The sequence below is a fragment of the Camponotus vicinus genome, unplaced genomic scaffold (genome assembly GCF_025532165.1).
Source record: "Camponotus vicinus isolate PSW18456_S1 unplaced genomic scaffold, iyCamVici1.0 SCAF_4, whole genome shotgun sequence".
NCBI classification, from domain to species: domain Eukaryota; kingdom Metazoa; phylum Arthropoda; class Insecta; order Hymenoptera; family Formicidae; genus Camponotus; species Camponotus vicinus.
The window spans coordinates 6,895,804-6,911,417 of record NW_028141976.1 but is presented as its reverse complement, the minus strand read 5'-3'; the positions used below and the strand labels follow the sequence as shown (position 1 = coordinate 6,911,417).

Here is a 15,614-nt window from a genome sequence, read left to right as displayed (position 1 = left end):
TCTACTAAAAAATATATCTTTAATGTTTATTTATTTTCATCATAAAATGATCATATATTGATATGAAAATAATAAAAAATATCTAGATCTTAATCACTTAAAGCGTTTTGCACATAATCTTAATATTAATATGTTATTATCTCGACATTTTGAGTTACGTTTCGAACATCTCGTATGCATTTACCGAATACGAATATATAAGAAGGAGCATATCGTCATTAATGTTGTTGTCCGCAGTTCGCTTTCGGCGACACATCGTTATGTTGCGCGAAAGTAATAATAAAGAGCACCAAGAGTATAATAACGACGGCTAGGATTTTGTACAGGATCGGCGAACCGCAAACACGTGAAGTGGTGTCGCGAGGTGATGGGCTGAATATATATATATGTGTACACATGTATATACGAGATGCATGTAGGGTGGATGATCGGAGAGGATGGCGCGCTTACTAGACGGCCGATTGTAATTATTTTTCCCCGATGACACTGGTGCTGATCACATCTTGTGACTGAGCCGCGGATGAATCGGCGTCGAGTGTCGTCCCCCTCATCAGCTCGGCTTCGTGTAAAACAACGAGGCAAAGTTAAGCGTTACCGGACCGTATTGGAACGAGAGACACTCTAGCCATGAACATGAATTCGATATTGGTACGGCAATGCGACTAGTATCGATTATGCAAAGAGACAGTATTGTCAAAGATACAATGTGTTAAAGTATTTGGATACGGATTGTCATATTTGGCTTAGCAAAATATTTCGTTATTAAGGGAGTTTTGACAGCCTAATTTTTTTACATATAAATACAGATATGAGAGAGACCGAAAGATATTTCGGAATAATTCTACAAATATATTTATAAAATTTTATTCTGAAATATTTCCCTAGATTACTTGAATATTTCTAAATTTTAAATTATATAAATCAAAGTAAATTCTTTATATATTATAATAAAGCACCACAATATTATTATGAAAATACACAGTATTATTATCAAAAAATATACTAATTGCAGCTTACACGTATAACAAGGGCTCATAATTTTTAATTAAAAATATTTTTTAATTAATTTTTTTTATTAATTCATATTTTTAGGAAAATATATTTTATTATCTGTTGTATTATTGGTAAAATAAATACGAAAACAAATACAGCGTACCGAATAGTTTGATAACTGATTTTATATCACGCATAATTATGAAATATTTTCGCGAGATTCTTTTTATTTTGATAATTTGATTATCAATTATTCTCCAACGCGATAGGCAGTATTTTGCGCTCCAAATTGCTGGAAATTCCACATGGTGTTAATTGTTTTCGCGATTGCCGTGTTTTCTCATAAAATGGCACGTAAAATGAAAAGTATGCGTTATGCAAATGATTGAAAATCGTGCGCGATAAAACCGAACAAGTATTCAATTCTTCTTTATTACATGGCGACTAAAGCACCGTAAAAGGATAAAAATTATGATTGAATTAAAAAACTTGACATATCATGAAAGCTTAATTATTTACGTACTATATTGCTTGCATATGACTGATGAATACGCGTTATTTCGAGATCGCAGATCTTATTCATTTCGTTTCATCTCATATATTTAAGAATAATAAAAACGGCAAATAGATGCAATGCAGAGGTTCTCTATTTGAACTTTATCGTTAATTCAATCGACTCATCATCAAGACTAGTGCAAATTTGAAACTGCAATTTATATTCGCGACATATTGTTAATAGACATATTGTGTTCGATAACATCATCGTGCCGTTTCACGTGTGACAAGCATTGTGCGCATCTCCAGGAGCCGCTAAATCAACTGCTAGGGTGAACAGGTTACGATGATGTTGGTAACAGGGTTTCAGGCACCATAAGGAGCCACCCGACTCGGATTTATCACCGGCTGCTTCGTTATTTACTGGATTACCGGCCAATTAACTCGCTGCGAGGTGCAAACCCGTGGAAAATCGATCGGGCAAATTTATCGGGCGTTCGCGCATGAGGTTGTACGTAAAATAACGGTGTGATACTATCAGGCTGTTGCAACGTGCGAAAGGGAGAAAACGTCGGAATCGTCCCCGAGCTTCTCTACCTGCCATTCCATTGGAACGAGTCGAGAGAACAAGTCGGTGGGTGCCACGAGCAGGCGAACAGATGCACCAAAGAGTTCCTCGACTTTACGGTTCGATCTTGAAAGTTTCTTTCTTTTTGCTCTCATAAAGAGTTTAGGAGATTCTGATTCTATTCGCGAGAAAGTGAGGGTAACGCATACGAGGGAATATGTATGAGAGAGCTTCGTGTATCATATTCTTTCTTTCTCTTACAAAGAAAAAAGATGCTAATAATTTTCCTTAATATTTAAGAAGCAAAAAAGAGTATTATATTCAGTTTTCTGGAGAATGAGAAGATGAAGATCACAGTCATCGATTTATCAGGTCATTTCCATTTCTTTGCTCGAATATCATAATATGCATGATAATTAATTCAGCATAAAAAGTTACCATCGAGTAGAACGAAATAGCTATTCCATTACTGATCTATCATTATTCTTAATAAAAATATAAAATATTAATATTTGCACGACCAACAAAGATTTAAGATACTTCAATTATATTTCGATTTTTTAATTTTTCGAAGATGAATGACCTGCCATTTCTTGTTACCCTGATACTAACAACGGAGTTTTCCTTAAACTTATATCGTAATAAGAAATATTATGAATATACAAAAAGTATGCGAAATAAAATAATACATCTGAATAATTCGTAAACAGTAGATGTTAATTATTTATAAGAAATGATATTGTGTGTATTTAAATAAAAATTGGATAAAAGTGGGATAGGAGACAAGCTAGTCTCCTTCATCCCTATTTCCACCACTTCATATTTCAACGTACATCTACTCGACTCAGTTTTTTTTGGAGAAATGGAACCTAATATTTTTATATATATCGATTCCTTCCAATATTTGATAATATTGGCATAAAAAGAGGATGATAAAATGAATATTTCGAGATATTCATATGTAAAATTATGTAAAATTATGTCGTTATAAATTATAAAATATATTTCTCGTATTCAATTTTTGGCCATCCTTATAATTTTTTACGCCGATTATTGCAAAGAGTGGATTTATGTATATAAAAAAATTAGGTTTTATTTGAAAAAAACTAAGTCGGATAGTTCTACGCTGAAATATAAAGCTGTGGGATGATGATGATCATCATACTAACCCCTTATATACCTCACAATTTTGATTTGAACAATTATACTACTATTGCTTACGAATTATTCAGATATATTTTTTTATTTCAGACATCTCGTATAATCATAAAGTATAAAGTTGAGATATATGTTTACCAAAATAAACTAATTATTATTTTTCTATCGAGAAATATATAATTGTTACATTAGAACTTTTCAAGTATTAATCATAATTACTTCGTAAGGATATGATTATGTAATTTATCGTCGTCCGCGATTATCTATGAGTCTGCGAACCACCAACTACCGCGACTAACCGTCACAGGTGTTAAATATTAAATTCAGTCATGCGGGGGTAGACGCTCTTTAGAAATCTCGCCAGACATTGTCGCGCTCTCATTTGGGATATGATATTTAACGAAGCTGTGTCAGAATATGCGACGGCATGTTACGGAAATATTACATGTAATATTTGATCACTCATTACTGTCTCTACGAATCAGATATTTTTATTACTCGGAATAATCCGATATGGTTTGATGCTTCCGGACGTGAAATATTGAGAGGCTACGTTGCATTCTCGTCCACCGCAAGAGACGCTTTGATAAACATGTAACGTCATATACTCGTCTCGTTATTTTACTTACTCTTTGTATGAAATGTATCTCTTATATTTTTATTTATTTTTAAGAAATTATTCTTTGATATTAAATAAAAGAGACTTGGAAAAAACTGCATAAAGAATTTATACATACTATATACTTTTCAAATTTATAATTTATATACATTTATATTTTTTTTGATATAAAAAGTAATGCCTTCATAATTTTATATGATCTTTTTTTACTTTTAATATTGTACTTTCAATTATGTAATCGAGTCATGTTGTTCTACTTGTTATATTTTTTGGAAAATGAAAACACGATGGTACTTTTTATATACAAAGCCATCTGCAAATGAAGTATTCAAGTTGACAGGGGTTGGACGGAGGGGTCGGAATATGATTAGTATACCATTATAGAAACATCATTTCGGAACTTAAATTTATTGAGCAATTTTCGTGATATTACGTACTACTGCCACGACCCTCATAAAAGACAAGAGTGTAAATTAAGCATCGTAAAACGATTCCTTCTTTCTAATATTTTATCGTGTTAAAATTTCGAAGTTAATTAAAGAAAGCAGTTTGACGACATTTAGAACGTTATAGGCGAGCGTAATGCGAAACGTAATAAGACTTGCGACGCGGGAAGCGCGGTAAACAAAGGGAATAAGTGGCTCGTGTTCATTTTCCAGACTTTTACGAGTTTAAAACTTCCTACTTTTCTTCCGCGCGCCGATATCTCGTAAACAATTAAGCAGACAGACCTAATCTTTCGCTGCGGTTTTTGATGGAAAAAATTATGGAAAGTTAAATATACGTTGAAAAATAATTATGTATGAGTGTTTGTACAATATAATAAAAAAAGATACTTACGTTTAATTATCTAACTGGATTAAAATTTCGATTACGTAGCTTTATTTATGCTTTTAATTTTTATCAATATAACAAAGAATTATTTATATTATAAGAATATATTATAATAATATATTACAAGAATTATTAAAATTATATTCTTTCTTTTAGACATATATAAATCGTTTTTTTCTTTCTTTTGAGACAAATATGGATTGTAGTAGAAGTCTTAGAAACTATGAGACAAATATTTTTTTACTTCTACGAATAAGACGGATACAAGATGGAATGTAGCAATCATTTCCGGCGGGTGATCGCGCTTTCGTAATTAGCCGCCCGAGAAGTAAGCGTCGCTTCTTAATTCCGCATCGATTAGCAGAACTTACCCTCTCCTCCCTCCCGCGAAACCGATCGTTGGTCTCGCCGAAGGGAATTTTTTCAGCGAGCTGCTCAGAAACGCGGAAAATCGTGAAAAATGCTTTAAATTCGAGGCGATTTGATTGATTGTGTTAATAAGAAAGTTTCCTTCCTTTCTTCGTCATCCCGCTCTTATCTCGGCGCTTGTGGAAAGAAGCGGGGGTGCTTTAATCGATCGGTTACCATTGATTACGCATGATTAATGAACCTCTTGAAATATGGAAAATATAAACCCCGCTACTAACAAAACCTTCGTGCTTTATGGCATAATACGCGAGGAAAGTAATTAATAGCGTGAAAGCTGTTTTTTCCGAGGCGACCATTGTTCGCGGTTTTTGCTATCTTCATGTATTGAAAATATGAGTATTTCTTATTTTCTGGGATGTTTGGCTAAACGAAGTATACCTTTTCTGTTTGTTTCAGGTAAGGGCAACTGTTACTCGATGTTACCATTCGCGTTGCGATAAACATTCGTTCTCTTCGCGACCCAACTCCAGGTACAATACCTTATTATTGAAACAATATTTTAGTTTTCATTACAAACATTTATTTGCTGCACTTACTCGTATTGCGATGCTTCTTAGTCTTCCGTTTTAAATCCTTGTATTCCGATGTACATTATTTTCAATTAATCATTAATAATGACATTTAAAAATATTGTATATTTTTATTGTAATTTTTTTAATTTCTCGTTTTATTCAACATTGAATTTCTCTATTTATGCATAATATGGAACAATTGTTTGAGAATCCAGTTCAGTAACCACGTTGACCGAAATTGTCGATTAATAATCTATTAAACCAGCAATTTGTGTGTGTTTGCGCTAAGTAAAAGTAGTTGTGAAAGTTCTCTCTCTTTCTCTCTCTCCCTTTCGCTCTCGCGCATTAATTATTGCCATGATAAGTTGCCAATTCTGTTCTTTCGCTGTTATTCTGCCTCGCCGTTCCCTCGCAGATAAGAATTGAGAAGAAATTAAAAATCCATTGGATTTATAATCTCCTTCTTTCATCGTTTGTATTCATGAACACGCAATATACGCTTGTATCTAAATTTATAACAATATTCAGTATTTATAGATTAGAGTATCAGTATTAAAATGATATACAAAGAGATACACGATTGTAATAAATTAGAAATTGCAAGATACAAATGTCTTGCAATATATTATATATTGTTTAATGTATAATGTGTGTGTCTGATAAAATTTAAATGAGAGAAAAAGTTCTTGATTTGAATATTCTTTTAATAATATTTTAAATATTGTAAATATAAGACAAATATTTTAAATGTAAATAAATTTATCAAATTAGATAAACAGATAGATTAGAGTAATAGATAAAAAAATTTATTACATAGTTTATAATAAAAAAGTTATTACTGTTGTTATTATAATATTATTCATAAAAAATTTGAACAATAATCCCATGACCACATAATATACCAAATGCATCAATGCTATCGAGCGCTTGATTTATTTTAAAATACTAACAAGACAATATCGATTATTCGTTCCTGTAAACGAATGAATTCAAAGCTAATAAGTCTGATCGCCTTATAGAGCGCTGGTTCTTGTGTATGAGCTGATGTCTATATAATAATTGTCCGTAATTGGCAATACTGATCTGCCCCGTTAAATTACAGACAATGCACATCTTATAATGTTGTGCGGTACCATTATACTCCGCCATTCCCTTCCGCGCTATTTCGCTTCCCATTTTCCATTGCCCGTAACAAGTCCACCAGTCTACGTAACGCCGGTATTGTCCAAAAATTTATCTCGAAGCGATCTGAGTTTGAAGGTTTTCTTTTATTCCATGTTATATTGTTTTGTTACTTTTAATGATCATTAATTAGTCGTAGAGTATCGATTCTCGAAAGTCCGTTTTTATAATATTTTAATGTTTACGCAACTTGACTTTCTTTAATCCAGCATGCCTATCATGATAATTCAAATTCATATATATGGCATAATGAAGTATTATTAAATATTAATTTTACGATTTTATTATCAGTATATCTCTAATTTCGTATTTATTACTCACGAAATAAATTTAAAAAATAATAAGAAACACTTTAATCCTGTGTCGCCTATATCGCTACAAAAATAAACTATATTAATTTATTTTATTATTTTTTTCTGATTTTGATACTTAAATGTTTTCCGAATTTGATTTTTCATGGTAAAGCTGCTACATTAATAGAGATCTCGAAGTACGCGAGAATTACTAATTATAATTGTATATATATATATATATATATATATATATATATATATATATATATATACACAAAGTAATTAATGTAATTAAATAATGCAAAAAATTTTCAACTACACAATAAAAAATTGTACGTCCATATGTTAAAATTTTCTTGTGTTACAACGTTTTGATTAGCACTTCAATGTAAAATTAACATACAACCTATATATTATTATTTTTATAACATTTTCATGTGTTACATTTATGTCAACTTCATAACTTAACACTTTGTATATGTCTCTTAGAAATGCACTATTATTTTGAGTATTTTTAACATAATCATTTTAAACAATCAACATGTCTCAAAGTCAGTTTAACATTCTAAGAAAAGTTAAAATGAATCTTTTAATAATCTTGAACTTTGACATACAAAAATAAATTTAATTAAAATTAAATCAAATTTATTAAAATTAAATGTTTCTATTACAAATAATTTAAGTTAAAATAATTACTATTATATGTTAATGTCCTCAACATTTCTTACGAGTTATTGTAACTACTTTTTTATGTAATTTTTAATTAATTTGTATGTTATTTTTACATTACACTTAAAGTCACAGTAACAAAAAAAATATAAAGTATTGTTGTCAATTATTTAACATTTTAGTTTGCCAATAAGTAACATACGACGAATGAGTTATTTTAACTTAAAATTTAGAGTGGACTTTCTGGGACATGTGAAAAATGTTATAATTAACATTTTATTTTTTACTGTGTATTGCATCATTGCAAATTTATATTTAGACGTACTATATTTGTAATATTTCGCAAACTTATATCTTTCGAGATAAATTACAATAAAAAAATTATGATAAAAAATAATTTAGCACTCACGAGTACGTTGCGAAACGGTGAAGTTGTAGAATATAATGTTGATCTATAAAATATATTTGAATAATATAAAACAATTTAAGAAAATAATTAATTATAAAGTAATTAAGTTTATTCCAATAAATAATTATTGCGCTTTATTACTTTATTGAATTTTTATGTATGTATTTCTTTATAGAAATATTTAATAAAAGAAATTTCCGAGAAAAATTTGTTTTCAAATATTTGCATTATAAATGAATAAATATAAAATTAACATTTTTTTAGAAATAATCTAAAGAACTCTCTCTATCAATCTTATATATATAATAATTATAAGTAATATTTGATTATTCATTTTATAAATATATATATATATATATATATATTTCCAGAATATTTTATATATACATACTATATTACGCAAATAATATATGTAGATGAGTTAATATCATTAAGATAAGTATATGTGTGTGTGTGTGTGAGCAATTTTATAAATAGCAAATAATAAATTAATAAAATTATGAATTGTGCTCACCTTATGGTTGCTCCGCCGATGCCTTCCTGAGCTTCCCCCTCCTTTCTTGGTTGCTCCTAATGGCACATGATACTCGTGAAAACGATAATTATACGCGCACTAATTACCAAATGACGACGATTGCGCAAAGCTTTATATCGTACTTGCCATGTTAATCGCGTATGACGCATACTTATTTCATAATATGACGACTAAAAAATAATAAAAACTACCGTTATAGAAATTGCAATTCGTTCGGTACGGAAAAATTATGCGACCGAATACAATGCTATTTCTACTATTAAGGAATAATATATGAATTTATGACACATTTTATTAATTGCACAAATAATACGAGGACACGGTATGAAACGCCTCGCGTCGCTACCTTTCTACTTGATTCACGTCTCGTGAATGATAACAATGTGACCGCGCGTGACCTTTATATACAATAGCGATACATCGCAAGGAACGTCGATATCACGTCTTTATTAATTATATCACAAATAATACGATATGAAACACGTCGCGTCGTTACCTTTCCACTCGCCGCGTGAATGACAACAAGGTGATTGCGTGTGTACAATAACACGCTATACGCCGCAAAAGCGAACCATGATAACAACGTACCATAATCAGCCTACTATAAAATATCCACAGTCTACTATAAAATATTCAACACAATTTTTACGAAATAAAATATTCTATTTTGGAATTTTGAATTAATACTAATAACTAAATTGATATATCATGGCTTTTCTTTGGCATTGCTTGATTTATTTCTCTCAATATTCGATTACTATATTACTTTTCTGATCTGAAAATAATTAACAGGAGAGAAAAATTATAAATTATTGTTTTATGCAATATTTACGAGCGATAATTATTTCCCTAGAGACATTTGTATTTTAATCCTTATAGTGCCAAACAACGATATATCATCTTTTTTCTATAATTTTGAATAAACATTATTAATTGATTTTCAACAAATATCGAAATACTTTTGTCATTGATTTTTTCCCCCTCATTTCTTAACATGTTCCTTTTTAAATTTTGTAATTAGCATTTTTTTCTAAAATTTTTATAACTTTTTTCTCTCCTTAATAAATTACATCAACACTTGGCTCGGTATTTTTCCTTTAGATACTTTTTCGATCGCCATTAAAAGGGTTAATATACCTTGTATTGTTTCTTGAATTTTTTTCGTTTATTTAAATACAATAAGTTACACGTCGAGATTAAGAACACGTAATAATATACAAATCATAAGATCGAGTAATTCAAATAATGCCGTGACATATCAAACGTTTACTAGTAATTAATTTGAAATCATAAAAGTGTTCTGTGTGTATGTACTTACTTTGTAACGCGTTAAATATTTTACGGCATTAATGGAATTTTGAAATTTTAACTATTATATAATATTCGGTGTTTTTCTTGCGACGTATAGCGCGCTACTGTGTATAATACTATATATATATATAAGGTCAACGCGCGGTCACATTGTTATCATTCGCGTGGCGAGAGTTATGTGAAAAGGTAACGACGCAAGACACTTCATACCGTGTCGTTCTACGTATTACTTGTGCTATAATTAAAGAAATATATAATAAAATTATATTAAATTCGTGCACATGATCCTTAATAGCAGAGATAGATTTAATCGCGCGATTTTTTAATGTCGAACGAATTGTAACTTTGTGTAACGTAGTTTTCGTACTTTTTTATCGTAATAAAATAAAGTAATCTTCATATGCGTTTAACGTGGCGAGCATTATATAAAATTCCGCGCAATTCGTCGTTATTGTCGTCGTTGAAAGTGATTAGGTTGTGCATAATCCTAATTATCGTTTTCGAGTGAGTATCATGTGAATGCCATTAAAGAGTAATCAAGAGAGAAAGAGAGCCCGGGAAAGTATTAGACCTCGACGGAGCAACCACGAGGTAAGCAATTTATAATTTTAATATTTTATTATTATTTGTAAAATTGCTTGCTTATTTCCGCGATAATAACTCATCTTACATCATTTGATATAATACTATACAGGGTGTCCCGAAACTAACGCTTGATATTTTAAAGGCAGATTCTCTGGCCAATTTAAAAAACGATTTTTCCTCAGCGAAAATGTCGAGGGAGATCATTATTTTTTGCAAATTCCCAATTTTTGTCATCATGTATCTTTCTAAGCCTTAAATTAAAATTCTATTAAAGTAAACTCTACCTAAAATTAATTAAAGAATGTGACTTTATTAATATTTTATTCCTATAAGCCTTAGTTTGCGAAAAACCCTTTATTTTCAATCGTTTATAACTCGAAAACTATTAGTGCCGCGACATTTTCGCTGAGGAAAAATCGTTTTTAAATTGGCCAGAGAATCTGCCTTTAAAATATCAAGCATTAGTTTCGGGACACCCTGTATATATAATTAATAATATAATCATATATGTATATACATGTATGTATAAAATAATTGTAGTTTTTTAGAGCATTAATAAAAATTAAATTTCTGTATATTCATTTTATACAAATTTATTTAAAAACAAATTCTTTCAGAAATTTCCTTCTTTTTAAAATTTTTAAACATTTTAAACAGACAAATATAAGAATTTAATAAAGCGCAATAAAATTATTTGTTGGAATAAAATTAATCACTTTAGAATTAATTACTTATTAAATTGCTTTATATAATTTGAATATATTTATATTTTACAGATCAACATTATATTCTACAATTCCGTCGTTGCTCATCGTACCGGTAAGTGTTAAATTATCTTTTTTATCTCAATTTCTTTTGCGAGATAAATTTACGAATTATTATAGAGTATATATAAGTATATATAAACTTTAATTTGCAATATAATAGTTAAGAATTTTTTTGCATTATTTAATCTTATAAATTATTTGATTGGATACATATAATCATGGTGTAAGTAGAAAGGTGAACCATTCCGATAGATGCGCAGTAGGTTAAAATAAAAGTGGGGGACAGTCAGCCAATTACGCTTTGAGCTTTTATGCGAAATTCAATATGGCTGCTTATATACTTTCACTGTCACATTGAATGAGTTGAACATGAGTTGAACTGATCGTTATTAATTATCGGTTGAATGTTCTCATCGTGATTAAAATGTGCTGAAAATGCCAGTGTGCTGCGTTAAAAATTGCAAGAGCCGGACCGGTCGTGGTAACAGAGAAAATTACAACGTATTAAACAACAAAAAAACTGTACTAAAAAAGAAAAAAGAAAACTCAAACATATGTGCAATAAACAGTCTGTATAGTCATACTTCGCTTCTGTAATATTTATATTAAATACAACATATTTTTATCCAAATTGCGTTAGATACAATCTCATTTCATTTTTGAAACTTTCAAACAGCGCGCTGTCTAAAAGCTCAAGTTCTGATTGATCAAGATCTCAGACCTCCGCCATTATGCGCAATGGTTCACCTTTCTACTTACACCATGCATATAATATAAAAAATTCTTTCCAAAACTTGCAAAACAAAATAAGTAAAAAAAATAAAATAAATAAACAAGTATTTTACATTTTTAATTGAAATAATGATTCTTAAAATGTAAGAATTTAAAGCTGGCGAATTACACCTTATGTTTCTTTGAATTGCGCATCTGGTAGAATTACCAATCTAACTTATTTCGAAACTTCTGTTAACCTGATAGCTTCACTATCAAAAGTCAAATTCAGGAAATTTTAATATTAAAATCGAAGAAGAAGAATAAATTATGCATTAATATTGTAGTTTATTCTAATAGTATAATAGTAATATTGCTCTCTTGAATAAGCTTTATCAATAACTTAAGCTTTATTCTCGATCATTTCTCCAGGATACACTTTCGGTCGCCTTCAGCTAAAGTCGATCTAAAATTTAGGTTCACATCGCACGCGGGTGAGGGAGGGGTTTGTTGAGGGTGGACCCTTTTACCGGGGGCAAACACAAAATGCATTATTTATTGCCCGTAGCGGCTGGCAATTCATCGAATTCTCGCTAAAAGCGAAAGAGTTGAGGTCGAGGGCTGGCACTCGTGCAACGCGAGGTGCGTTCGTCGGAAATGGCCACGGAGGTAGGGTTAAGTGGTACCTTTTTTCCTTTCTACCCCTTTGCACATTCTCACGCGTGTACACGCATTCTCTTGCGATTGAAAACTTTCCATCTCTTTTTATATCGTATTATATATTTTTTATATTCGCACTTTATATTTTATATATAGAAAACTGGCACACTCAATAATGTTATTTTGCTAGAATTTCTCTTCGCGGTTTTCGACTTTTAATGCCAAAGATTTTTAACAACAAAAATTTATTTCAGAAAAATAAGATAAAAAAACATAACAAAAAACGAGAGATGTAAGAAACAATTTTATTAAATTTTTTTTAAGAATATTTTAAATTTTTTATTTTAAATTCCTTTTTTTTTTTGAGAAATGACAGAATTGTTTTTTCTCTATGTTTCTGGAACTAGATTATTAAAATCAAATTTGAGAAATCTTATCTTTTTATCTTCGACCAATCAAATCAATAATTATTTATATAGAATTCCACGTTTTCGTAACTTTCGTTTCCTTTTAAGAACAAATCACCCGTAAGTTTTCGCAGCACTAATTGCCAAGGCAGTGGATGAAATTCGTCGGTACCGTAAAAGGGTGTCGCGAGGGGATGCACAAAGTGAATCGAATAAACGTCCAATCCGGGTTGCCCGTCCCTCTTTTTCACTGTTTCTCCCTCTCTCTCTTTCTCTCTCATTCCTCCGCTCCGTGATTTATGTTAATGTTTTTGTCTCGGAAGCGAGATACACCAAAAGGCGATTCGATTTGCACGGGCGCGGCACCCCTGCAGTTTTCGCTACGACGCGGATTAACTTAACTACCTTAAGACGGCAATAAAGGTCGTCGACGCGATTTAACCGGTTCCCTTTTACTGCGGCACCGATACCCCGGCACCCGTAACGTTAAACCAATGTCTAGGTTGCATATTGACGGTAATGGGAAAAGTTCGGTCTTTCGGTATCTGACTTTACACGGGGGTGCGTCGATCAATCAATCGGACCTCGCGGGCCCTACTAAACCCTTTCTCCTTGGTTCCGCCTTTTTCCTTCCGTTCGCTCGACGACTTCTGATCGGTATTTCAAAGTTTTTTCAACGTATAGTCATAGCAGTTTTAAAAATGATTTAAGTGCCACGATGGTGCAACTACAGGTCGAACATTGGAAATTGTTCGAGAAACGATAAATGATAAAACGTTTTTTGCGGAGCATAGTAATATCCAACGTTACAGGGGATGATAAAGCAATTTACGTTAGCCGTTTTTCTTATATATAGGATAATGTAGGACGAGTGTAACAAACTTTGGAAGGACAGTTTGTATAAAAAATTTCATATAAACGTAGATTTTATTCTTAATATTTATGTAGTTTCAGAAATTATAAAATTTTGCTATTATTATAGTAAAATCACTGTAATTATAATATCATCGTATCAATTATAAAATCGTTATAAACAACTAATATCTCATATTTGTTTGTTTTGTTTTAATTTTTCAAAGATTACTTTCTATCAAGCATGTGATTTTTTTACTGTGATAACAGCGACAATTTTACAATTTTTGTAATTAAGTCTCGAGAATAGAACACATGTTCATATGACATTTTTCACTCAAAATGATTTTCAAACAATCTGTCAAAATTTGTTCTTGAGATGTTTCTTTATAATGTAAATGCTGAATTTTTTTGCTATTTATATAAGTTTATTTGATGAAAATTTAATTCTAAAAAAGTTGAAGAAAAAAATAAATATCATAAATAATAATAAATAGAATATAGATAATAAATAAAAAATAATATATACATGGGAATATAAAAAAATTAATTTAAAATCATGCGTGTCTTATCTAAAAACTTTTGCGATGATTTATGCGCAAATATAAAATAAATTTTTTAACGTATTAGAAATCGGATATCTCATATTTAAAAAAAAATATAAACCATCGATCGTGATATTCTCTTCCACTTATTCTCTTTAATCCAAGTATGCTCGAGATTCAATAAGCTCTTCGTAAAATTTGCATTAAATAAATACAATCAAGCGATTATAAATACAATCTCGATCCAGATACATAGATATTTGCGAATCGAAAAAATGAAAGAAATGAAAGATTGATAAAATGAATGAGAAAATATGAAGGAGTAAATAGAATGAAGTTCTTAATAGTGTCTTGTTATCGATATCTACAATATCTGTATACCAATTTATCTTGCAAATTTTTATCCATCACATCTACTGACAATTCCACAAATAGATTCTCTACAATTTTTTTCTCGTTTTTATAAAGTTGAAAGTTTAATTTTCTAACAAGATAACGCGACAGATCCCTCTACCGCCAGCAACACTCGACAATCTGAGATCCCCGTAAACGCGGCGGATTACAATACACGACAAGACGATATAGTAGTCGTCGGATCATTCTCGTAGAAATTTTGAAGCACGACGATGAGGGTGGCGAATATGCGCCTCGATAGTCCGTATATCGTATAATAACTGCTCTCCGGACTTAGCCGCGGCCCGCAAAGGGATCGTCCTCTCCAGGTTAAATCGCCGCGTAAACGCCTCGCTATATGGATCGCCATGGATTTCGTTTCGGAATTGGCGCGAGCGAGTGAGGCTCTTAGATAAGGTAATCCGGACCTCGAAAACTCGTCGAGAACATCCCCGAAAACACCCTCGCATGCCGGGCACTGTACCTGCCGGGGAAATCTTTCGGCTGATTAAACTCTTTCGTGCTGGAAATATAGTAATAAAATTAAAAATTTCCTTGACGATCATTAACAATTAGTTTGATGCTGTGGTATTATTTGTTAAAATGTGACAAAACTGTAAAGATCGTGTTTCTTTTAATATATTTATATATTTCTTAATATTATAGTGAAACTCGAATACATTTTTA

The 15,614-nt window shown here is 30.9% G+C and overlaps 1 protein-coding gene across 21 annotated transcripts in view; it reads left to right on the top strand.

Annotated features, from left to right (window-relative positions):
• Positions 1-15,614, top strand: part of Foxp (forkhead box transcription factor P) — a 285,273-nt gene that overhangs the window by 24,828 nt on the left and 244,831 nt on the right. For 16 of the 21 annotated variants that reach the window (XR_014438721.1, XM_083098175.1, XM_083098171.1 and 13 more), the window contains exons 2-3: positions 5,493-5,566; positions 11,369-11,411. The exons of 3 other annotated variants lie outside the window; for them this stretch is intronic. Coding sequence is in view for 15 of the 18 variants with exons in the window: in XM_083098175.1 (XP_082954301.1) it covers positions 5,493-5,566; positions 11,369-11,411 (117 nt within the window). In the remaining 3 variants the exon portion in view is untranslated. Of the gene's footprint in view, positions 1-5,492; positions 5,567-10,386; positions 10,599-11,368; positions 11,412-15,614 lie in introns of those variants that run through there. 2 more of the 21 variants (XM_083098188.1, XM_083098187.1) reach the window with 2 other exon arrangements.